At 38.9% G+C, this 25,380-nt stretch overlaps 1 protein-coding gene across 1 annotated transcript in view; it reads left to right on the forward strand.

Annotated features, from left to right (window-relative positions):
- Positions 1–24,508, forward strand: part of GMPS (guanine monophosphate synthase) — a 31,109-nt gene extending 6,601 nt beyond the window's left edge. Inside the window, exons 3-16 of the mRNA XM_063338709.1 lie at positions 2,968–3,082; positions 4,676–4,773; positions 5,793–5,896; positions 7,600–7,793; positions 8,083–8,248; positions 9,739–9,890; positions 10,376–10,549; positions 12,349–12,454; positions 13,497–13,612; positions 14,646–14,771; positions 15,914–16,029; positions 17,714–17,844; positions 19,447–19,619; positions 21,180–24,508. Coding sequence (XP_063194779.1) covers positions 2,968–3,082; positions 4,676–4,773; positions 5,793–5,896; positions 7,600–7,793; positions 8,083–8,248; positions 9,739–9,890; positions 10,376–10,549; positions 12,349–12,454; positions 13,497–13,612; positions 14,646–14,771; positions 15,914–16,029; positions 17,714–17,844; positions 19,447–19,619; positions 21,180–21,281 — 1,873 coding nt within the window. The 3' untranslated portion in view covers positions 21,282–24,508. The remainder of the gene's footprint in view (positions 1–2,967; positions 3,083–4,675; positions 4,774–5,792; positions 5,897–7,599; positions 7,794–8,082; positions 8,249–9,738; positions 9,891–10,375; positions 10,550–12,348; positions 12,455–13,496; positions 13,613–14,645; positions 14,772–15,913; positions 16,030–17,713; positions 17,845–19,446; positions 19,620–21,179) is intronic.
- The last annotated feature ends 872 nt before the right edge of the window (positions 24,509–25,380 follow it).

Raw genomic sequence — 25,380 nt, forward strand, 5'->3', positions numbered from 1 at the left:
AAAATAAATACCCTGAAGTCTACAAATCATCAAAGACCTTACTTGTTAGTGTGGTACAAATCCAGAAATACAGTGCGTGTCTACTTCTTGGTTGTGCCCAACAATAGATAAGACAGTGCTTTGCTGCAGAATTGCATTTTTCTAATCAATTGTAATTAGTGAACCAGTAAACAGTGTATTTTAGTAAGTCAAATAGGAGCTTATTGATCTCTTCTGAAAACACAAACCAGAAAACCCAGGACCTGTTGGATCTGTCAGGTAGCTGCTGTGTGAAGAATTTCTCTTTCAGAAATGTTCTGAAAAATACCTTCTACCTTCTCTTATCAGATCTTGTTTGTAATTCTCCAACAATCAAGTCTTTAAAAGATGGACATACCTAATTACTCGTTTAAAAGGAATTCCTGCATCTGCTGTGTGTTGGGTTTTAGGTGTAGATCATAGTACTAGTGATGTTTTGTCTCAAACCTGTACTGTATTGATGCAGGTTCGTAGTGGGAAGGCCTTTTCGCCCTTTCTTTTCAAAGTTGAAAGTTCTTCAAAGTCTTGTGATTAGACCTGTTGGTCTTGTCATTCCAAATAATTGCTCTCTAAAATGTGGCAAAACCTCTTCATTCAAAAGGTCACTTCTCAAGGTTAAGATAGTGGTTTCAGGTTATCGGTTATCCAGATTGGTCAATAAGTTGTGTGTCCACAGTCTCATCCAGGAAAGCTCAACAAATATTGATACCAGCTGTTGGGTGCCTTTATTCACTGACTGCCATAAAAATGAGTTTGTGGTTTGCCTGCAAGATTTTGAGATATATTCTGTGTGTCATGGGAATAGTCAGGTTTCCATGTTGCAGCTCTGCATTGAACGGGCTGAGGAGCTTTGGTCTATGCTAAGGTTTGAGAGGCAGCAAGACTGAATGGTTTGCTAAATTGTATTTACAAGTTGTGTTTAGAAAGCCAGCTCCTCAATTTTCATAGTTTCAGAACAATCTCTAGTGACAAGTTTCATCTAAATGTGACATAAATATATTAGCCATTTCCACGAGGTCCTGGGCTGAGAAGGTGTCACGTTTGGGGGCTCTCCTGGCATTAGTCTGAATTCTGGCACCGTCTGAGCTCTGGTGTGAGTCCTGAGGTCAGGGTATCAATGCATGCATTTTACTCTTGCTATTTTTACATGGTTCCTGATGTGCCTTTAATCCATTGCAAATAGGCTTTCCAAAGCTAGCTCAGGTTGTTTTGGAAGTGGTTTAAGGTAAATCAGAAAAAGGTATATTCATACCAACACGAGAAGGTACGTAAGAAATTACATGGTGTTGCAGTAAAACTTTCAAAGTCTACGTCTAATGCTGGTTTTAATTTATCCTGGACAGTTGAGAAGATGCAGGTTCCTCTCTCACCCTCAACTCATAACTTTTTTTTCTTTGCTTCGACAGATTGGATAACCTTTCTGTATTCTGTGGGATTTTAATTGGTATGGAAAAATAGCAGATTTTAAGACTATACTTTTTGAATAGGACAGTGTATAACGATTTTGACTTGTCATAAAAATGTTCAATTTGTAGGTGTGGCTGTATTTCTTTTCATTAATACTAAATAGTGTTCTGTACACTTAACTCCACATAGAGAAGCATTTGCTTATTAGAAGCAGTAATACCACCGGACATTAAGAGTTTTCAGGCTCTTTCTGGCAGTGTCTGAGTTTAGGAAATTCCTGGTGTCTCCAACTTGAACAGAAATGCCTGTACATGTACAGCAGCTACTAGTTATCAAGATTGTTGAGTGTAAAACTACGCCAATGTCAGCTGTATGCTTATTCCAAAGCTCACTTGTAGATCCCTACATACAGAGAAATAAACGCTGCCTCTTCCAGTTCACAAGCCACTGTGCTTTGGCTCTGAGGGGTGTCCCCATACAGCCTTCCGCCTCGTCCCCTGCCATGGGATGAGGAGCCCAGGCTGGGGGACGAGGAGGTGGGCTGCTGGGGAGGGCTAGCCCTGTGTTGGTGGGAGCAGGTACCCTGTGTGACTGCAGTTGAGAGGTGGCATTCGGTATGTGGGCTTGTAACTACATGATTATTTCTGCTGGTGGTACAGATGTAGTAGGAGCACTACCCGTTTCTGCTGCTTAAAAATAGAAAAATTCTATTTTGTCAGTGCTTGCATGACAAACACTCTAAATAATGCTGGAAGAAAGCTTTATTAGGTGCGCTTAATCCTGTGTATGCAACTTCTCTCTCAGCCCATTTTGCATTTCTTGCTTTGAATAACAGATTTGATGTTCTCTGTGAAATAAACAGTACATGAGTCCAAGGTCTGGTACACCTGTGTTCGATCCTGGGCCAAGGCCAAAAAGCATTGCTCAACTGGCTGGTCCTGCAGTTCACAACCTTGCAAATCATCATGGTTTGCAAAAGCTCTCTATTCTTCTTTGAAAAGATTTAATTTTCTGTGATAGCGTGATGTATTAACTTGAGACCATAAATACTTGCATGTGTTGGACTTTTAATTCACAACCTGTGGCTAATGCCATCTCACTTTGTAATCAGGGTGGATTAAAGGACGTTTTCTCAGCAGCTCTAGAAATTTGGGAGTCTGTTTTCTGAATGCAGCTTGCCTCCACATGGCGCAGACACCATGAAGTATACGTGTCTTCATACTAATGCTCTGCTTTTGATCCTAGCCATCTTGCTTTTCTCATAGTTGACAATTCCTATGAGGAATTTAAAATACAGTCACTTTTTTAGATGGTTTATATTTGACTTTGTTTAAACTGATGAAATACTTCTCTGGTAAGTTTCTTTTTTTACAGCTGTAGCATAGCAAACAAGCTGTTTTAGGATATCTGTATTAAAATTTACGTTAGGATATATAGAGTTCTAAAAGTATTATGAAGTAATGTCAATGTTTAAAGCAAATAAAGACATTTTAAAGTAAACGATATATTTGAGTTAATGTTTTCTTTATCTTTTGTCTGCAGAGCTATCATTATATCTGGAGGACCAAACTCTGTGTATGCAGAAGATGCGCCATGGTTCGACCCAGCGATATTTACAATAGGAAAACCAGTTCTTGGAATCTGCTATGGCATGCAGGTGCTGCTGAGAGATATGTTTGTCTTCAGCCATCTTCCAGGCCTCATTTCTGATACTAACTGAAGATGAACTGCTAAAGGACCTGCTTTTCAAATATAAGCAGTATGCCACATGTGCAAAAGATACTTCTAAAGTGCTAATTTATAAACTGAGAATACTGTGTATTCTTCTCTTGGCTCTGCCATATCAATAGCATAAGTGGTTTTTCTTTACTTAAGTGACGTGAATTGAGTTCCACACTGCCTTTTTTTTTGGTCACAATAAATATAACCTGGCAGTCATTAACTAATTCTGTCTAGTTGGTATTGGCAAGTGTGCCCCTCATGTAAACAGGTGAAATAGTTTGGGTTTTTTCCCCTTTTGTTTTCAAGTGTGGAATGTTTCTAGCATAGTTCTTAAGAGTGCTTAAACTCCACCCTTATGAAACACTTATTTACCTTAGGACTGAGCGGTGATCCTGCAGTGATCTAGGATATCCAAGCTGAGTGAAGAAACAAACTTCCAAGGAGACAGGGGATGGATTAGATGCATGACTTCTGCTTGTGCATTTTGTTTTTTTTCCAGGGTTAGTGATTTACTAGGCCTTCAGAGGTGCTGAATAATGGCTGGAAAAACTCCTTTAGAAAGGCTGGTAATTACGGAAACAGTAGTGGCACTCCCTGTTCTAAAGGGAAACATAGGTTATATTAAAATGTGTCTTAAGCAAACTGAAAATATGTTACTTAGCCTCAAGCAGGGGAGTTCCTTAACGCCAACTTTATGGAAATGAATGGCCTGTGTGCATTAACGCACTACTACTTCATTATAAAAAAAATTGAAATCAGTCAAGCACAGTAGGTATAATATCAAACTAGGCCTAAACTGAAGTCTTAAATCTCTGAAAGTTAAAGTAGTTGGAAGGTGAAACTCTAAAAATATTTTTTCGTTACCAGTTATATTTACAAGGGAAAAAAAAAGTCTTTATTTTGAGACCTCTGAAATCTAAAATGCAGATATCCAACTCCAAATGACAAGGTGAAGTTTTAGAAAGAAAACCTGGTTCAGATACTACTCTTTTTATAGTAAGGATTATTAAGAGTTTACTCCTTTAGTGTTATTTTTGGGACTCAAGTTTTTGATAGCTTCTTCAGAGCTGAGGAGCCACATGTTGAGAAGTTTAAGCCTATCTGAGGCCTTTAACTAAAAGATAGATAAATCATATTGTTGTTCAGCAGCTTAACTGTTTTTATGATAACTGGCCTCAGATACTCAGCTGATTTGTAGAGCACCCACTTCTATGTGCAAGTATTGAATATGCATTATTTTGCAAATCTCTACCTATTGTCTACTGTTGTGGATTTCTGCTGCTCATTGTGTGCGGCAGCAGTCCCCAGCTATGCCAGCAGAAGGGAACGAGCCCAATACAGAAGTGTGATTAATTTTGAAGAGAATTCTTATTGTTTTGGAAAATAATATCTTAAATGAGTATAATAATGAAAAACTAGGTTGGTACGTATTGGAGGGCTAGAGCTGTTGTCAGTCATAGGCAGACTGAGATATGAAGTGGTACTAGGTTGTGTAGTGCTTTTTCAGATAATGTTTTTGTTTTGACAGATGATGAATAAGGTATTTGGAGGTACGGTGCACAAGAAGAGTGTTAGAGAAGACGGAGTGTTCAGCATTACTCTGGATAACACATGTTCACTGTTCAGGTACATAGACATTTTAAGTTATCAAAACAATATTGGAAATACCAGTCTGGAAATTGGTGGCTAGATGAGAGGAAGCTTATTTTAAAGGAAATAGCAAAATTGCACCCATGCTTATCTGATAATTTCTAATAAAACTTCTACAGCTGTGTTCATGAGTAAGCAAGTAACTCATTTGAAGAAATACTTAGGCATAACTTTTCAATTGACTCTAGAAATGCAGATGTATTTGCTTGGAGTAGGGTGTAAACCCCTTATTTCAAAGTAGAATGTTGTCTTTAAGACACCATAAAGTGTACCACAACAAGAGAATCTTTGTGTTGAGCTCTTATCTCCTTCTGCTGTGCAGTGCATTACTCTTGTATTGGTTGGCACCCTTCCAATTTTTGAAAGGTAATAGAAACTCTGAAACCATTCTTTTTCTACTTTCCTTTAAAATTGTTTAGTGATGTTTTGTAAAACTAGAATTAGATTTCTTGGTAGTTTGTCAATGCCTCTCAAGTTTCTTGTAATAATTCTAACAATTTACTCATACCTGGCATTCCAGTTTTATTAACATTCCCCTGTAGGACTACTGCAGAACTTTATACCCTGTCTAAAGTCTGAGGTGCCCAAATTGTCCTGAAAACACTTGGTTTTGAGCAAGAAAACTTCACTCCGTTGAAATAAAAAGCAGGACTCCAAGTATCCTCATTGATTCTAGATGGCTCTACATGTCAGAGGGGATACTTCAATATTGGCGTGTTCATCAAAAAACCTCAAACCCTTCTGAACTAACACAAATTACCTCTTGCATGAAGGATGTGTTGTAAAAGAACTTAGGCAGCTTCCAATGAAGGCATCTCAAAGCTGGAGATTACTTTTTGGGAAGGAAATTCTGCGTGTATTTCAAATGCGCCTGGCCAATCAAGATGTTCCCTTATTGGGATCCCTAATGGCTTCTCTTGGAAACACAGATAGCTAGGTCTTTGTTCTTTTTTTTTTTTTTAATTGATTGATTCTAGTTTTTAATCTTTGTTTAGGGGCCTTCAGAAAGAAGAGCTTGTGCTGCTCACTCATGGAGATAGTGTGGATAAAGTAGCTGATGGATTCAAAGTGGTTGCACAGTCTGGGAACATTATAGCAGGTATTTATTTTACACTAAAATTGCCTTTTGATAGCATTCACCAAAGGAAAGAATACGGCAGACAGTAGTTGGAACGAAATGGGAACAGAATATCTCTGTTATTTAATTGCCAAATAAGTGAATTGTTTTTAACAATTTCTTGTGTTTGCTTGCGTATTGTGCTGTCATGATACTAAAGAAAGAAATAGACATGAAAATGAAAGGTTCTGTTTTTAAATTGGTAGCTTAAGGAAAATTTAACTTCTACAGTTTATTTTAAAGTATGCACGTGTTGTTTCTCTTTGAAATAAAATATTGTGTGCCCTTAAGGCCCGGGAGGGGAAGACATGTACTGTAGTGTGCAGCGTAAGTGCTGTTTGGTTTTTGCACTGTAATAGTACAAGTGAAACCCTGTTTAATTACTAAAGCTTGATTAACTTGCTATTGTATTTAATATTATTGCATGAATGTTCAACTGAGCAAAAAAAATGTTGGTACTGAAAGCAGTGTTTCAAATATTCCACGCAGATTGTCACAGAAAAATGTAGAACCTTAGAATTTGGTTTTTGAAAGCTACTCAAGTTATTGAATGCCAAACAGACTCTTTGAGTCTCTTTCTAGGAGATGGGAGACCTGAAAAGGTCTTAAGTTTGCAGAGCCTCTTAGTAAGATCTCAAACTATTCACCTGGTTTATTTTAAATCTTTCATTTAAAAAAAAAAAAAAAAAAGAAAAGCTTGAGCTGCTGCTCTTAAATTGGACAAGTAACTAATTTGAGAAAATCTGGCTTTTTAAAAGATTTAAGAATGTCTCGTTATGGAAAGATTCTTTCCAAACTACTGTTAAGATTAAACGGAGCATTCATTGTATTCTGGGTTGCCTTCAAAGTGATCTAGAGCTCATGACTGCTCAGATCTCTCTATAAATTGTTTTGCTGTGTAAAGTTTGCTGCATCCAGTGTGCAAGCTGCACCAGGGCTCTGATACCTTTAACCCTGCTTTATGTAGGCATTAGAAACAGAGTTGTACCTTTCCTATCCACAACACTTTCCTGTGCCATTTCCCATGGGCTTTTATAAAAGCCTGTGGCTCCTTGTGCCTAAGCAAGCAGAGAAATGCTGGTAAAGTGGTAGCCAGGCTTCCAGGAGCCAAAGAAATACAGAGGTACCGTGTACGTGGGAGTCTGACGCAGGTTGGTGGAATTAGGCGGTTTCCCTACTGCTTTTTTTAATCCCAGTCTGATCAATGCTTGCTGCAAAATGCAGTGTTGTGATCTACTCAAAGTAAACCTCCAGAGACTGTTAAAGAGAGGGGTGGTGCTCACAGGCGTGCTCCTGCAGGGACATCTGCACAGCTTGACAAGCACAACCCTTTTACTGTGGGTGCAGCTGTGTCCATGTGGCTTAGTTGTAGGGTTGTAGAGGTATCCTGTGGTGAGGAAAAAATTAATGTAATTGATTTCCTGTTTTCTCAATGGTTTTCCTAGGATGTCTGAGATGTTTTCCCTGGTTTCTGAGGGATTGTGTGTTCTAGATATGTAACAAGTACCCCTGTTCCTAATCTTAACCAGAATCTTTGGTTTTGATGGGTGATTTGTGCCAAAAGTGATTATGACAAAATGTGGCAGAACAAATCTCTCCAAAAAGTCTATGCTTGACTTTCTTGGGTATGCATTTCACTTCCAATTTTTTTTTTTGGTCATGCTCATTTCTTTGCACCAATGAAGGCATAGCAAATGAATCTAAGAAACTGTATGGAGCACAGTTCCACCCTGAAGTTAGCCTCACAGTGAATGGAAAAATGATCCTGAAGAATTTTCTTTATGATATTGCGGGATGCAGTGGCACCTTTACAGTGGAAAACAGAGAGCTTCAGTGCATTCAAGATATCAAAGAGAAAGTGGGCTCATCAAAAGTCCTGGTAAGTAGATTGAAACAAAGCTGAAAGATTATTTGCAAAAGCCTGGTAGAAACACTGACGCTTACAGTTACTGAGGTTAAATTGAAAAATGCAGAATTGCCATGATTTCTGTAATATATTAATGAAGTTTTAGACAATTTGCACAATTGGATCAATACGTTGTTTGACAACTTGTTTTCTTCCACATCATTGGCTCTAAGTCAATAGTCTGTTCTAATCCTCACAGTCGTATCTACTTTCCCTGTAGACAGCTGATCAAATTTTGGTTTTGTATATTTTTTATCCTTAGGTTTTACTCAGTGGCGGTGTGGACTCAACAGTATGTACTGCTCTCCTGAACCGAGCTTTAAACCGAGATCAGGTCATAGCTGTACACATAGATAATGGATTTATGCGGAAGAGAGAGAGTCAGTCTGTGGAGGAGGCACTCAAAAAACTTGGGATTCAAGTTAAAGGTACCATAATTTTGTTAAGTATGCCTGATATCGCTAATGATACAGCCAGTGTTCTAAAATTTACGTTTAGTGTTTTGTTTCATTGATTTGAATTGACCTTTGCAGTTCTCAGACTTTATATACCAAAGCATGGTTGCTAATTTGGAACAACCTAAGCCTATTCACAAAATTCAAAGCTAAATTTTAAGCCTTACTTACTTGATTGGAGCATACAATGAACTGACCTATCTCTTCGGTTGTTGAGATGTGATAACCTGCTATCGGGGCACAACAAAGCAGGGGGTGTGTGCCTCACTCACTGGTGCTCAGTCACTTTTCTGCTGGTGGGTAAGTAATCCTTTTCACCTGCTGCAAAACTCATTTGACTGCAGTTTTCTTCAGTGGCTTGGTTAACAGTCCTCCACTGGGGCTTTATTTCTTGTCCTAGACCTCTTTCTTTTTAAACTGTAAGCTCATTTGGGTGATTGAATTCCGTTATAGCCAAAATTACTTTTTCAAGGCTTTTTTTTTTTCCACTCTCCTGGCTTTTAAATAGGTGCGTTTTAGTTGTTTTTGGAGTAGCTTGTTGAGAAGCAATAGGTTATGAGAGAGTGGAAGGTACCTTGTCATGGCTGATAAGGTTTAGAGTTTTTTGGCGCTTGAAGTAGAAGGAGGTCAGAGAAGACAAATTATGTGTTTGAGTTGTGCGAACAATGAGAGCTTCTTTATACTGCCTGACTGATTTATTTCATAAGTAATAGCTGCCTGTTCCTGGGGCTGTGCGTAAGGACTGCTGTCAAGTGATTCTCTTGTGTTTTGGTCAGGAAGCATGGCACTAGGTGAGCAATGCTTTCCACTAGCCTGACAGTGTGAAACAGTGCAGGGAGGTGGCACGTTAGCATCTTGCAGATTGGGCTGCAACATCCTGATGTAGCAAAGCCTAAGCTTTGTTCTATACACTTTTTTTTTTTTGCGCTCTGTAAACCAGGCTGCTAGAGAAATAAATTGAGGGAATCCCTTTGCTGCAAATGCTTCTTCTGTAGGTCATGGAGTTCAGTGCTGGTAAAAGATGCCAAAGAGCCTCCTAGCTGATCTCTGCATTGAGAGCCTCTCTAAATTAAGCAGCATATAATGTACCATGAGTAAATAGTGCATCATTTAATTTTGGTTGCCGAAAGGCCCTGGGGAAATACCATCCTGTAAACTATTTAAATAAAGCAAGTAAATTATAATCTAAGAGGGAAATCAAGAACTGAACTTTCACACAGCTGCCTAGACTCGTAATATGAAAAATATTGCCCTCTAGAGTAGGTTAATAAGACAAATAAAATGCTTTTATTACAATTAATTCTTGAGGGATTGAACAGGCTTATCTAATGCAGTTAATAGTTAAAGGACTGGACTGATTTTTATTTTCTTTTTTCAAAGCAATAAAGTGAAACTTATTTTTTTGCAACCTTGCATAAAAATCTTTACTGGCTTTGACAACAAATTCCTGTAATTTCATACAGTGGTGAATGCAGCCCATTCCTTTTATAATGGTACAACAACTCTGCCCATCTCGGATGAAGACAGAACTCCACGTAAAAGAATTAGCAAGACTTTAAATATGACTACAAGTCCTGAAGAAAAAAGAAAAATTATTGGTGATACGTTTGTTAAGGTAATATTTATAGTTATTTGTTGGTTGCCTTTTTAAAAATGACATGATTTCTAGATACATCTTCTATGTCAGACTGTTTCATTCTAAAGCACTATGCACTCAATGGCATCAGTGGTTTTAAGTTGTGGGTGACCTAAGAAGCCTTTGGTACATACTAAGCCTAAAATTTTCCACAGTCATTTAGCGGTCACAACACGGTTCACATGCATTGTACTAGATCCAGCTTTGTGTTTAGATGTACTGTATTGGTTGGCCATTCATTTCTGTTACATAAACTTGTATATAATGTGGTGTTTGGGTTTTTTTGGTTTTTTTTTTTTTTCCCACCAAATCAATGGGTAATGTGGATTGGAGCATGCTTCCATTGCTTTGCTGAAGATGAGCCATTTTCTGTCTCTCAGCTATCAGTGTTGATGATGCAGGCCTTTGATAACTGACAAGTAGATTGGAACGCTTTTTTTTTTTTTTTCCTCTCCATCTTGCAGATTGCCAATGAAGTTATTGGAGAAATGAATCTGAAACCTGAAGAGGTTTTTCTTGCTCAGGGTACCCTCAGACCTGATCTCATTGAAAGTGCTTCCCTTGTTGCAAGTGGCAAAGCTGAAGTGATCAAAACTCACCATAATGATACAGAGCTGATTCGAAAGTTAAGAGAAGAGGTAAGCAAAAATATCCTTCTGGTTCTCACAAATGTTAAGCTGAGTATCAAAATGAAAAACTTCTGTGTTTTGCTGGTATAACTGTCCCATGTTGATGTGACCCTGTCCTGGTGAGGCCCTTTAGATTCTATTGTAATAGGGTGCAATTCATTACACTTCTTTTTAGCCCCTACGTTCCCAAAGTAGTCAAAATTGTTTGAGTATTGTCCAGCATTGGATACTGAGGAAGACGTCATAGAATCATAGAATTGTTAGGGTTGGAAGGGACCTTAAAATCATCTATTTCCAACTCCCCTGCCGTAGGCAGGGACATCTCCCACTAGATCAGGTTGCTCAGAGCCCCGTCCAGCCTGGCCTTAAAAACTTCCAGGGATGGGGCTTCCACCACCTCTCTGGGCAACCTGTTCCAGTGTCTCACCACCCTCATGGTGACACCCTCATGTCAACAGATTGAACCTGGATTCATTCAGTGTGAACAATGGTGTTCTCAGCTGCAAGCTGTTTCCTCACTCTCCTACTTTTTAACCCTCAACAAATCTTGCATCCCAGTAAGGAAGCAAATGCCTGTACCAGGAGAGTAGTTTTAAGACTTTTCTCAGACAACTTTATTCTGGTTCAGCTGGAATTCATGATGTAAAGGATTACTCTATTCCTTCTGTTGTATCTTGTTCTGAACACCAGTCAATGGGTAATCCTTAGGTACCAATAGTCCAGATCTGGCACATTATGGATTCAGGCAAGAGCTGTGACAGTGCTTTAGTGAAAACATAATCAGCTCCTGTTGAGAGAGAGGGCCAAAGTTCTCCTTCTTTTGAACTTCTAGTAACATTCATCACTGCAAGCATAGTATTCTGCTCTATTTTGGGAGAGCATGAGAACAATATATTTAAATGGGTTGAAATCTAGAGATAGTTCCTGCAGGATGAGTTCTTTCTGTTCTTATGCAGCTTCTGCATCACGTTACTAGTAACCTGATTGTCTGTCTGCCAGCAGTATGCTGGTGGCACACAATCAGTTTGCCAGTTGTCAATTTAAGGACTCGCAAATCTTTCTGAAATGACCCCACGTGGACATCCATGGATGAGATTGAAGATGATGTGAACACAGGAGGTTGAACTGCCTGAAGATAAGCAGCCCAAGTCCCATCCCTTTGATTGCACTCTTGTTCGGTCTGTTTAGTCTAGAGTCCAGAAAAGCTTTTTGAATACCTTTCTTGCGCAGAGCTCTTTAACTATTAGCACATGAAGCAAATGTCAGAGACTCCCCTGTTTTGCCTTTTCTGACATTAGAATGGAAAGTTCTCTAACCGTATTATAAAATAAGAAAGAATCAACATATGAGACATCACATAATAACCCTGTTGGAAGGTGCTCTTGTTGGAAGGTGTTGGTTATTAGTAAGTGCCCGGCCATAGGAGAGAAAGTAACCGTTACTGACCCACACTTCTAATACTGTAAAAAGTATTTTCAAGGCTTTTAGTTTGGTTTGAACATCTAGGGAAGAGGAGAAGGGTTTGAATTTCTGAAGACAGTCAGAGCAGGCTTGACCTACAGCTATATCTACACTGATGGAGCCATTGATATTTTTGGCACGAACTTAAACTTCCTTGTCTTAGCCTCTGTCCTGCAACTGTTTTACAAAGCCCACATTCACACGTACTTTTCTTTGCAGGGCTTACGCAAATGTTGGCAGCCGATGCTGTGAAAAGCAGGCCAGTTTGACTGCCATAACCTAAACATTTGAGGCTTTTTGTTTGAATGTGTAAGCTGGACTCTAAATTACCTTTTTTTTTTTTTAAGGGTAAGGTAATAGAACCACTGAAAGACTTTCACAAAGATGAAGTGCGAGTACTAGGGAGAGAACTTGGTCTTCCTGAAGAGCTGGTTTCGAGGCATCCCTTCCCAGGTATGAGTGGTGATCTGTGCTACTTAGCGAAGGGCTATGGATCATGTCAGTATTGTTTAGAATATACTTAACCTGTAGAATAAATTTATGTTGAAGCCTAAAACTATAAACAGGAAAAAATTGATGGATTTATTAGTTTTTACTTAAGCAGGATCTTTTTTCAGAAAAAGAGGATTTGAGAGCAGCTTTATTATGTATAGAGATTAAAGGAAAAGTTTTATAATTTAATTTGCTTTTAGCTGTATTTGTTTATTTTCAGTTGCATAAGCCAAAGCAAGAATTATCAGTGAAGTACAGCTGAATGCGGCTTGAGCTGTCAAATGTATCTTTCTTGAAATAATGGCCTATATCTACCTGCCTTTCTAAGGAACATTTCCTGTTTTGAAAATGATTGCATGGAAAATAACGAGTTCTCCACCGGGAAACATCAAAGCATATAATACAGCAAAGCCCACATCCTTTTATGGGGGTTATGTTTTTCTGTCCATGTGTTTTAAAATTGTCCTGCAGGGTGTGTAGTAGTCACTGGCAGAGTGCATAGGCTGTTGTGCTAATGTACCAGCATCACATGAAATGCAAGAAGCTGTCTTCAGGCACTTCCAGTAAATTACGTGTGCTTTTCTATTAAGAAGCTAAAAGGTCAAATAGCCGACAGGGGTCTTTAAAACCAACGGAGACTCAACTGTGTGTTATAACCAAGTCTTTCATCCCGGTTGCCTAGCAAAGGGAAGGAGGAAGTTCCTGTTCACTTTGACTTGCCTTCTCCTGCACTTCACCACTAACTGCTGCTTTACACAACTATCCAATTTAAGATATAGGTAAATAGTGCTTAAATGTACTGAACAGAAATACTGTTCCAGAATAAACTGCTTGTGAATTTTTTTTTGTCTTGTAGGGTGTTAAGACAATTGAAGTATAGGTACAATGGCAAAGCACACTCTACTCAGTGATTGACTGCTGTTCCAGATGCTGGCACATTTTTAGATGAAAGTCAGCTTTCCCGTTGTTTAGTATAATGGTTTTTTTCAACTTTGCATTGCAGGTCCTGGTCTAGCAATTAGAGTGATATGTGCTGAAGAGCCTTACGTGTGCAAAGATTTTCCTGAAACAAACAACATTTTGAAAATAGTTGCAGATTTTTCTGCAAGCGTTAAGAAGGTAACAAAATCACTAAACTCTAATATGCATAAAATACTATGATCATTCTGTAGTGGCCTGCAATGAGGCTCTAGGTGACTCTGTTCTGGCAGGAGGGTTGGACTAGATGATCTCCAGCGGTCCCTGCCAACCCTACCATTCTGTGATTCTGTGAGGTTTAAGCTGCTAAATGTTTAAAACTACTTACTTGTGCTCTTTAAGGAGTAACGCATTCCAGTACAATTCACTTGAAGCCATTCAGTGTAGTACAATAGAATTTTTTTGCACCATGACTAGTGCAAGTGTTAAACAATTTCTGGAAAATGGAAGTTTATACACCTTTCAAATAGTAAATAAATTTTGGTTTAATTAAATTTTGTGCAGATGAGAATTTCTGAAGGTTTTTCCCTTCCTAAAATAACTGTAACTTTCGAGATTTACATGCTCTAACAATCGCTGAATGTCTAAATTAAAGTGCAGGAGCAAGGAACTAGTGCTTGCCAGATGTTTTGAAGAGAAACCTGAAGTTTTTAATAGATTACTTTTAAATTCTTAATCTCTTAACTGTTATAACCTTCATGATTACTGTAAGCTCACTTGAACTAAACTGCAGGGGCTGGAAAGAGCCCACTCTAAGTTGAAGTTCTAAGTTCAAAACGACTTCCAAAATATTGAAGGGGAGTAGTTCCTTGAAAACTTGTTGAATTGCAGTGTAGTGTAACAGGATATTACTTTGTTCTGTATCTGAAATAAACAAAAATGAAAAGTATAGCTTTGTGAAAGAGAGAATGAGCATAAGAAAAGAGCTTCATCTATGGCCTTGGAGAGAGGTTCATCTTAAACTACATGCAGTCCAAGCAAATAAAACTGCTTTTGCTAAAATTTAATTGTTAAATGAAAGGGTTTTTTTTTAAGTAGTTCCAAGGGGGTAAATGTGGACTAAATCTAAGCAATCGGCTACTTACAATGCAAATAAAATTATTATATAAAAGTTCTATTTGTGTGCTTGGGGATTTTATTTAATTAAAAATTATTTCTCTGCATCATTGCACAGCCACATACTTTGCTGCAAAGGGTCAAAGCGTGTACAACCGAAGAAGACCAGGAGAAGCTGATGCAGATTACAAGCCTACATTCACTGAATGCCTTCTTGTTACCAATCAAAACTGTGGGAGTGCAGGTAAATGGATTCAATCCAAGGGATGTTCTGAAAGCGGCCTCCTGGCAGTGTGGCAGGCTGCAGTGAAGCATAATAGTTGCTGCTTTAAGACTGAGTGGAAATAAAGGGCTTGACTCCAGAACATAAGCTTCAAGTGACTGTGATAGCTACGTTATTGTCATTTGTCAGTGCTGGTGTGTAGTGCAAAGGTGTCAAGACATCCAAATAGACACTTGAGTAAATGCAAATACACTTGAGTGTATTTGAGGATGTCATTGAGGTTGGATAATGGTGGCCATTTACAGGCAGTTTCTTCATGACTTCATAACTTGTAGACTTCTGCTGTAACTTTTAAGGCTGAGGAGTCCTAGACTAAGTTGATCAAAAAAACCCTGCTTCCTACATTTGAACGTGCTCGTTGCCCTTTCCTGTACTTTTTCAGATTGTACTATATCCTTATCCTTGTCAGGAAAGGAACTAGAGCAGCGCAGGCTGTTCAGGGTAGAGGAACACTTGAATCTGTGCAATGGCATAGTGGTTTGTTTTTTTTTTTTTAACTTTCACTCCTTTGCTAATGCCACTGGAATTTCTGCGGGCTGTCCTCTGTATTTGGTTTGTGTTTCTGTCGCCAAACGCTGAGCTGGTATTCTCGTGAAATAGTGTGCAGTAGCTTGGAAGATTTCTTTACTGCCTGGTTATAGCTGTAAAGTACCTTTCTTTGCTTTATCAGTATTGAATTACATCTTTCATTATCAGCTGCTTAATCTTTTGTGTCTCTTCTGTAACTCCGTGCAGTCAGCTTTTCTTACTATCTTAAATAGCAATATCATCAGCAGATTTCTACGCTTCATCATGGGTTTTCTTCAGATGGTGCCATCAAAAATAACAATCCACAATCAATCCCTATGCTCAGGTCACCTTATATGAATCTTTCCATACTGAAAAGTTTCCTTTTATACGCTCTTATTAGCTTACAAGAGGTCTGTCTTTTTCTGTATTCTATCTTTCATGTGGTATCTCTCAGCATACTGATTTCACCAGCTTAGTGTCTGCTAAACGTTGACACAAAGTATAGTCCTGGAACCTATGGGATGAAGGGGAAAGTATTGTGAACTATTTTGGCAGCAAAGTTCATGTTCAATTATTATTTTTTTAATTTATAGGGTGACTGTCGTTCATATAGCTATGTTTGTGGGATCTCTAGTAAAGATGCTCCACACTGGGAGTCTCTTATGTTTCTTGCCAGGCTCATACCACGCATGTGCCACAACATAAACAGGTAAGTATTTTGAATTATCTTTATTTCTAATGATCTACTTAATATATTGATATTAAGTTCAGCATACACAAGCATTGGCATTCTATGGTGGAATTTTTTTAGATGTTGGACAGGTGTGTCGTGCAGAGGTTACAAAGACACGATAAATCAAAACATAGGTTTATTTCTGGAATTACTATCTTGAAAAAGAAATTGATAGCCTATTGGTTTTTTTTAGCACTTGATTAGACAACGTCCAGTGTAACTTATGCAAAATCTTTTTTGAAAGATTCCAAGCCTGTTGATGAGTTGTGATGTCATGTGGTGTTTTTTTTGCTTTTTGTCAAGGGGGAATTCCCCACAAAAGGGAATTTATGTGGGACTATCAGTTCTAATGGCCCATAGGAAGGCTCCAAAGCTGGGCAGTGTGAGCTTTTTTGTGAATATGCATTTTTCTAGCTGCTTGAGTCCATAACTTTTCTAGCAGCTGAAGTTGATTAGATATTAAAGCAGTTTTGGAGAATGCATATCCTCTTTGCCTGGCTGTCGAATTTCTGACGAAACTGCTTATAATTGCTTATAGCAAAACTTAATCTTGTCACAAAAGTGACGCCTACTGAAAGAGGTGTTATTCTTAAAAGCAAGATCTTGAATTGTAAGATGATACTTTAAATGCAGAGGGAACAAAAGAAGGTATAAAATCAGGATTGCGTGTGTGATTTCAAAGTATATGCTGGATTTACAGCATAGCTATCTTCTTTAAGCTCTTTTGGATTTAATACTTCCCTCCTGAATATACACATCTCTGGGGGTCCTGCTGTACCAGGGTATGTTTTCAGAATCTTTCATTGCTGTTTACAGGGACATTGAAGCTGGCAGTTTGAGGAGTGCACTGAAATAGTTGGTCTTTTGCCCAGCTATGCTTGCAGACTTTATATTACAAACAAAAATACAGAATGTAAAGCTTGCATATTTTTCTGCTTTGGATTTTGGACAAGTATTCTTGGTTTGTATCTACAAACTCAAATAACTCGTGTGTATACACCATAGTAAATCCTTGTATAAGGCCTGTCAGACAGTATTATACTTCGCTTTTTGTTCTGCAACATATGAAACGCAATGAATGAGCCTAAAAAAAATATGACTGGTTTGAATTCAGAAAATATTTTATTACAGATGTAGTTATGTAGATTTATAAATTGCAATGTTAGTGCCCTGTGCTGAAAACACAGCTGTTTGTTAACAGTAAGGTTTACTGTTTCATGGTATTTTTTGGTGGTTTCCTATTAGGAGAGAAGATAGAAATTGTAAGCACTTATTAAGTAGCTTTCTCAGAATAATCTTAACTTTTACTGACATCAAAGTAAAATTGAAAGAACACCGTTTGTGATACTGCTGAGTTAGTATTTCTGTTTTTTCAAAGGATTATTTTCTTGAGTAAGTAATATTGTGGCTATTGCTAGTCTCTAGCCAACCAAAATAAATTAGTACATTTGACTTGTAAAGCTAGTATGCACGTCACGTTCGTGGAATATGTGCATGAAGTTATATTAAGCTCTAGTTAGTAGCTAAGGAGCAAAATCAAATATTACACTTTTTTCCCTAGTTTTATTTCTCACTGTGATACTAAAGATGCAGTCTTTAGCATTCTGGTTTATTCCGTGTGTGCAAAATGTGTTTTTCTACCATCCTGTTTGTTTTCCAGAGTTGTGTACGTGTTCGGTCCACCGGTCAAAGAACCTCCTACAGATGTCACCCCCACTTTCCTGACAACAGGAGTCCTCAGCACTTTACGTCAAGCTGATTTTGAGGCTCACAATATTCTCAGGGAGTCTGGTAGGTGCTTTGCCTTATCCCATGGATTAGACTCTTGTTTTAAGATCTCTGCAAACCTAACTAAGTATATAATGCTACTGTCAAAAGCTTCTTGAATATCTCCAAAGAAGTGATAAATTCATGGGATGACAGGCAAGAGCTTTTCTGAAAGTTGTAGAAGCTGATAGCTAAAGGACAGGAATTGTTAGCCTTTCTGCTAGCAGAATTAATTTTAGGGTATTTAGGGGGACTGAGGCTTCCCTCTGATGCGTTCTGAAGCTCAGAGGTGTGGTGCTTCACTGCAGCGCAAACTTCTGCAAAAAGTGCTGTTAGCCAGCTGAAAGTCAACCGAGTAACCTGTCTGTTCTGGTGATCTCAGCCATCAGTATTTACAAGTAAATAAACTGTGTAAAGAAACTTGACGTGGTTTCTAAATCATGGGGTTTATGTGGAAAGAAGGGAGCCCAAATACTAAGTTTCTAATGGTGGTGCCAGTTGCTACCTGTGGTGATTTCGTATTTCTTAACTTAAAATAAAAGCTGTATTTGTAAACCCAAGCACTTCAGGCTAGCAGATGGTAATGCTTCGAGCCCTTAACATCCAGGGAGCATTCAAATATCCTGTGATATGGTACACAGGTGGAGTCTGGGAAGATAGTAGTTCTGAGGCTTGGGGCTTTTTTTTTTTTTACTTAATTATATTTGAAGATGTGATATGTGTGGGAAGAAGTTCATCAGACTTGCCTATATTTTGTATAAATGAAGTTAGAAAGGATATATCTTTTTAAAAATATGTATTCTGTTTGCAAGGCTCTCTTAACATAATCTGTACAAAAATAGCCCCCAAAGGGTGAGGATAACACTGCCAGTTGTGTTTGTAAAACTGTAGTTGTGTTTTGCTAACTTCTGGTGACACTGGGCTCTGTGTGAATGAATCGCTCCCAAAAATAAGACTTGAGTTGTTCAGTGGAAAAGACTCCCTGTACCAACAGCTCAGGCCGGTGCTAGCAGAGGGTGAGAGCCCGCATCAGTGTTAGGCTGGCTCTGCACGCTGCCGCACACCCAAATCTCCAACTTTTAGATCATTTAAACAGCGAGATTAGGTGGTCTGTGTATTGGTTTTCGGAAGGAGATATTTAAAAAAAAAAAAATGTGAGATGGTTATCTGGAATTACCTATCAACCACCAGCAACAGGGACACCTGAGAGCTTTCTCTTAAATACGTCAGACACAGAGATACTTGCGAATGGCTCTTTATTGGGCTTGATATGGGGATAGATAAAACCCCATGGCTTGTTATGTGGGAAGGAAAGTACATCCTGAACCGCATTCACAGCGAATTACAGGGTTAACAGGAGGTTATCTGGTTTTGTTCTGCATGCCTGCAAATGCTGAAGATTATTTCAAGTGGCAATTTGAGTAGTTTTAGTGTATGCACCACTAATTACATAATTGTATAATGAGTGTGATCTTCTGAGCTGTGGTAGCAGTAGCAAAAAGATCCCAGAAGATGTAAATGTAGCTCCTAGTATATAGTTTGAAGTACACGTGGGAAGTTCTGTAAAACTGCTATCATGTTTGTGTCTTTCAATCAAATTAATCCACTTTGTACTATTTTCTGAAGGTTATGCCGGGAAAATTAGCCAGATGCCAATAATACTGACACCGTTACATTTTGATCGGGACCCCCTACAGAAACAACCTTCCTGTCAAAGATCTGTGGTTATTCGAACTTTTATTACAAGTGATTTTATGACTGGTATTGCAGCAACTCCTGGTAATGAGTTTCCAGAAGAGGTAATACAGGTTCTCAAGTTTCTTTTCAACGTGAGCTAGTATTGCAGATGGCTCACTTTGACTTTCTTCCCTCTCTCTTGATTGCTTGCCTTGCCTTTGATTTTTTGTTGCAAATTTTTCTCTCTTTCATAGTATTCATTAGGAAGAATCCAGTGGTGGTTTGGGGGAAAAACTGTAACAACATGGGAAGCTGGCAGATGGGTATGACAAACTTAAAGGCTTTCCAACAGACATGAGCCAAAATACAATCAATTAAAAGAGAAAGAATACCCTAACTATTTTTGGGATTTTGAAATTAATTTTTTGCGTTAGCAATTGGGAATGACCTGAATTGCAGAATTGCTCTTGATCACCACTCCTGATTTTACCGGAAGCTGCTGTTTAACATCTCAAAGTGTGCTATTTTCTATTTAGGTCGCTAAAAGGATTTAAGAGTCAAGTTTAGGCATATTTTTCTGGGAAACTTTATCCATGTCCAGTTTCAAGTACTTTGTCTCTCTGGGAATGCAGTGTAGATGAAGAACAGAATTGACTTTTATTTAAACATACTTTAAAAGCATATAGGCATTGTTTAGTAATTGTATGTAACCGAAGTATTCTACTTTAAGGAAGCCTATCCATTTAAAAAGAACCAATTCAAGGCTAAGTTGCCATGTAAACTAGTCCATTATATAAAATGAGGATTCATTTGACCTTGAAGTTTGTGTTTAAAAAAAAAAAAACAACAACCCACAAACAAAACAACCAAACACTACAAAACCCATAACTAACTAAACAACCCCACACACACACACATTCTTTAAAATGTAAAATGGTCACTTTAAGGCTAGGTAATAATGTGGTGACAAAACAGTAGAGCTTGTGGAATTTATGAGGAAAATAATCATATTTGATTAAAAATTTTCTGTGTTTTTCCATGGAGAGCAATGCATTGTTTAATTTATGCTTGCACTATAAAACAGTATGTCATAGAAGTGGCATTGTTGTGAACTGTGGGATTTTTAAGGAAGCTGAACTTCTAAGGATCAGCAAATTCTCATCTAGAATACTTTTGCTAATGTGAATTAATTGTGAGCTCTGGAGAACAACTCTCAATGGGAACTCTTTCCTTTGGATGCTTCTTTCCCTTTTTTATTTTGAAAGGGGTTTCACTCAGGCTGCTAATTTGTGTTTGGTAGTTCAGCTGGAGATGATGGTCTGAGAAAAGTCTGAAAATGGTTGATAGTAACACCTAACAGCATATGTTCCTGCTGAACTTTCAAGAAATAGTTTTGAAGAGCTGCTGCCTTGAGGGAAGCGTATTGTGATCGACACCCTGATTTATTGTCAGTGCCAAAAATCAGCAAGTTCCAAATGTAACTGCAGATATCATGAAGCCTAGAGGTTTTGTATAAATTGATTTTATTTCTTAAGTGGTGAGAGTATGCTAATAAGCTCTTTCTCTTGTGTATAACAGAACTAGTGTGAACAAAGTTTTCCTTTTTTAAGCTTTTCTTGGATAGTTTTCATCAGGTCTGTCTTACATGCTTTCTTCTGATATTTTTCTTTTTTCAACGATAGGTTGTGTTAAAAATGGTGGCGGAGATTAAGAAGATTCCTGGCATTTCTCGGGTGATGTATGACTTGACATCAAAGCCACCAGGAACTACAGAGTGGGAGTAATTAACTTTTTTTCTATTAAAGTACTGTGTGCAGTCTAAATCATATCAGAAACCATTCCCAGTGTTGACATGCAGTACTGTGAAAGAGTGACTGGAGCTGCTACATCGCATCAGATTCCTCTCCTGGAGCATAAACCTGCGGTTAAGAGCTGTGCTGGGGATAATAACTGAGTGGGGCTGAGGATTTGTACGGGTAAATAATCATGGCAGCATTGCCGGTGCGCAGACAGATTCCTTTTGCTTTTGCCTTTGTCTTACTGATTCTTCCTGTTTTCTTGTGTTTTATTGTTAACTGTCATTTCAACGTCTCTTTGGTTTTGTACACTGTGTAAAAAGAGACAGTTTATTTACTTCAACCAAAAGCATTGTTACAGCCTAAAAATGTAAAATGAATTCTTTGTGACCAACTGCTTTTGAACAGATTTATTATAAATAAATATTTTGCCAAATGGAGTAGTGGCTACTGTTGAGTTGTGGAATTACCGTGTATCTGTTGTATACTGTTTAGCCTATATTGTTTGACATATTAGCTCATGGCAATAACGTTGAGCTCCAGAAGAGCAATGCTAAAATATTATTAAGTTACCCCTGTCTGTCTTTCTGTACTCGCTCCCTCTTGCATCGCTCAGTAGGTGTGCGTGTTGGTAACAGCTGTGTATACACCGGCTAATCTTTAGTGTACACTTGCTGCACGTATGTGTATGTCAAATTCCAGACAGTGAAGTATCTTTGTGTGCTTCTGGGGAGTCTGATAGAAGTGTAAAAATGGGAGTGCAGTTTGGAAAACTGTTGCACCAGAGCTACTGGATCCACGAATCCTGTTCCTGTCCTCCAACACTTGCGCAACAGTCCCTTCGCAGCCTGCTGCCGATGTGCTTTCCTTGTACTTGATGACAGTTTATTTTCTACGCATTTGCTTTTACAGGATTTTTTTTGGGGGTATGTATTGTATTTAGCTTGATCGTTAAGATCATTATAGTCGTTAGTGTGGAGTCATGGTATTGGAGGTGACTTACCCAATCCATATAGATCCCTTCTGTCATTCGTATTCTGCTGTTTATGTAGTTAAGCAAGCAATAATTTGAGAGATGGTTACTTTGCACATCTGTGCTTCTATGATGTATTGAGGCAAAGCTATTTCCATCCACCTGAGAATTTTGTGTGTCCTGCTGTTGCTGTCTCTGAAAGTACCAGTTAAATTCTGACGTGAGCAGCTTGCTGGGTGCCTGCTGGGTACCTCCACCGGTGGAACCATAACCATGTATCCAGGCTCATCCCTCTTATCTTTTTTTTTTTTCTGTTTTTAATTTAGGCAGTTGCATTTCATTCAGCTGCAAGGTTACCATAGTACTATGGAGTAAAATACTTGTTTTAAACTGTTCAATAATGTGGAGTATTTCATGGCTTATGTTTCCACTTGCATAGATTTGTGAACTGGAATTAATGGTTGAAATTGTTGTTCTGTATTCTTTTGATTGCACACGTTTTTCTGTTGTTCTTACATTTACTGCCTACACGTTATGGAAATTCAGTTTAATTTCTGCTCGTAGGAAATGGCTAACTTGTGTAAACTTATTCTCTTGCCTGTGTCATTGAGTGGTGGTTTTCCACTTGGAGGAGGAGATGGCATATTACAGCCCCCTGCTCTTTGAAACCCTTTGGGGACAGGGGCATGCAGGAGAGCAGCAGACCCATGGCCAGTGTAATTTGAAGTCAGGAACACTGCATCCCCCTCACAGCCCTGCTCCCGGCAGGCCTTGTAGCTTGGGCAAATTGATATTAGTCGATATTTTGGTTGCCTCCTTTATGGAATGGGGGTAGTAATTCTCACCCACATCCATCATAACCTCTGTGAGCCCTTTGGATGAGCTTTTTGTGATGTAAGTGAAGTATTATCAGTACAAATGTTCTTTTATTACTGGATTGTGATCTGTAAGAGCTGTTGGTCAAAAACATTGTAAATCAGTGTTTGCTGTGGGAGAATCTGTTATAGCATGGGTTCCGTTGAAAACAAATTATCTTTGTAGCTCGTCTCAAAAGAAAGCTCCCGAAGGAAATTGTGGCCTTTGAGTACATTTTAACTTTTCGTCAGAAATAGCTGAGGATAGTTGTTTTCATTACTGTATTGGCATCTCAGATGTAAAGGGTGCAATGACTAGAAATGAATCTTCTCGGTGTAATGCAGAAATCCTTCAGACTTTTAATGCTATAGCAGTTGTTGCTTATTGTAAATAGGCTTGTTCTTGCTGCTGCCGCCACCTGTTTGCGTTGCCTTGACAGCAAGTAGGCAAAACCAGAAGGAATTACTAAAAAGTAACACAAAGAATATAGAGGACCTCTTAAACCAAAACCTTTCTCAGTTTTGACTGAGACGCTTAGTTGGTCTCTGTGTAAATAAATCTGCGGTATATAGTCCCATAGTTAGGATGTAACTTGCAAGAAAACTTGTGTGGCGATGGGGGTGCCCGGTGGGTTGGGGCTTACGGGAACTGTTGTACCTCTGGACCACGAGCTTGCAGCGTACCTGGATGGAAATCTTTTATTCACTGCGTGGTGCACACTTGGAAGTCCTTCTTGGAGTTGCATCTTAACTATAGGCATGATGTATACCTGTATGCTCTGTGTATACTGAGGTTTGACATACACTTTTACCAGCTTTTAATCACCTGGATTGCTTCCATGTCTGTAATGAAATGGAGCTTGACAGCAATTCCTGTGCTCTTTAGGAATATACTTTGGTTTTGTTTTGGTTTTTTTTTCTAAGCCAGAAAGTTGAATATTGAAAATTTTAGGCATAAACTATTGCACTATAATCAAAATGTCTTATCGAAATGAAATTTGTGACCTTTAGCTCTCTTCCCCCTGTTTGACACCTGTGCCATGCATTGTAGACGTGGTGGGTTGTTCTTAGGAAGGTTGGTGTTATCATCCCAGCGGTTCTTGCGTGTTTTTATGGAATCCATGTGTATCAGACAGCCAGAAGTGGAGGGAAACATAATACTCTGTTCACATTTCTTAAAACAATTATATTTAGCACCTAGTTTACAAACTAATAACTGTAGCTGCCCTGTACAATTGTTCACCTCAAGTCTTCAGTAAAACATGTCAGCAGTTAGAGGAATTTGTATTGGGGGCATTCCCCATCATTCTCAATTTTTAACATTTTTCTGCTTGTGAAATGATGAAGTACTGTGAGCCTTAATTTTTATCCACAAATAAAAATATTATGTTTGAACATTGGTGTGACTTATTTTTTAGGACTTGCATGCAGAAACTACATTATAAATGGACTGTCCGTTTTGGGTTGAAAAAGCTGTTTTGTGGCAGTTATCCTTTCTGGCTGCAGACCGCGCTGGGGTAAGATGTCCCTCCCGGGGCATGGCTGTCCCTTGCCGTGTGACAGCACAGGACACCCCGCTGCAGGGTAACGGGGTATTTTGTGCTACTTGCCCTGCGTGTGCTTTTGTATGGTGATGCTCTATGGCAAATGTAATTTATTCGTAAAAATGGGCACAGAGCCTTTTCTGGGGGTCTGTTGTAGCAGCCCTGTTAATTAACCTGACCTGTGATGCCCACACAGCCTGGGACAGGCTGTTCTGTCCCTCGGGCTGCTGGTGGCAGGTCTGTAGTGTCCTAGTGGGAAACTCCTCCCGCACCTCATTGCAGTGAGGTTGCAGCTGATTTTGTGGCAGACCTCTGGTGCTGGCGTTTAATTGTTTTTAGCGGTAGGTCACGGTTTTAAGATTGCATACAGTTTTTCCCCTCTAAAAAGAAAAAGGCAGCTGAGATTATGGTTAAGAATAAAACCTTTGTGTGCAGTCGTAAGGAGTTGCTGTCATCTGCAGGGGGGAGCACGAGTGGGCAGTGGTCATTTATCTAAAGATCATTTCTTGCAGTGCACAGGCTACATTCTGTGATCAAAGTGAACAAATGCGGTTTTGGTATAAGTGATTTGGCCTCCAGCGCCGTGGCGGTGCTGGCTCCGTGGCAGCGCCTGTGCCTGGCTCCGGCTGTGCTGGGGGCTCAGGGTGGAAGCGGGTTTTGTTTGAGCTGTTGCTTGCAATCTGCTCCCTGACTTGTGATGTAAACGAACCCTTATT

This window comes from Chroicocephalus ridibundus, chromosome 6 (assembly GCF_963924245.1).
Source record: "Chroicocephalus ridibundus chromosome 6, bChrRid1.1, whole genome shotgun sequence".
Classification (NCBI taxonomy): Eukaryota; Metazoa; Chordata; class Aves; order Charadriiformes; family Laridae; genus Chroicocephalus; species Chroicocephalus ridibundus.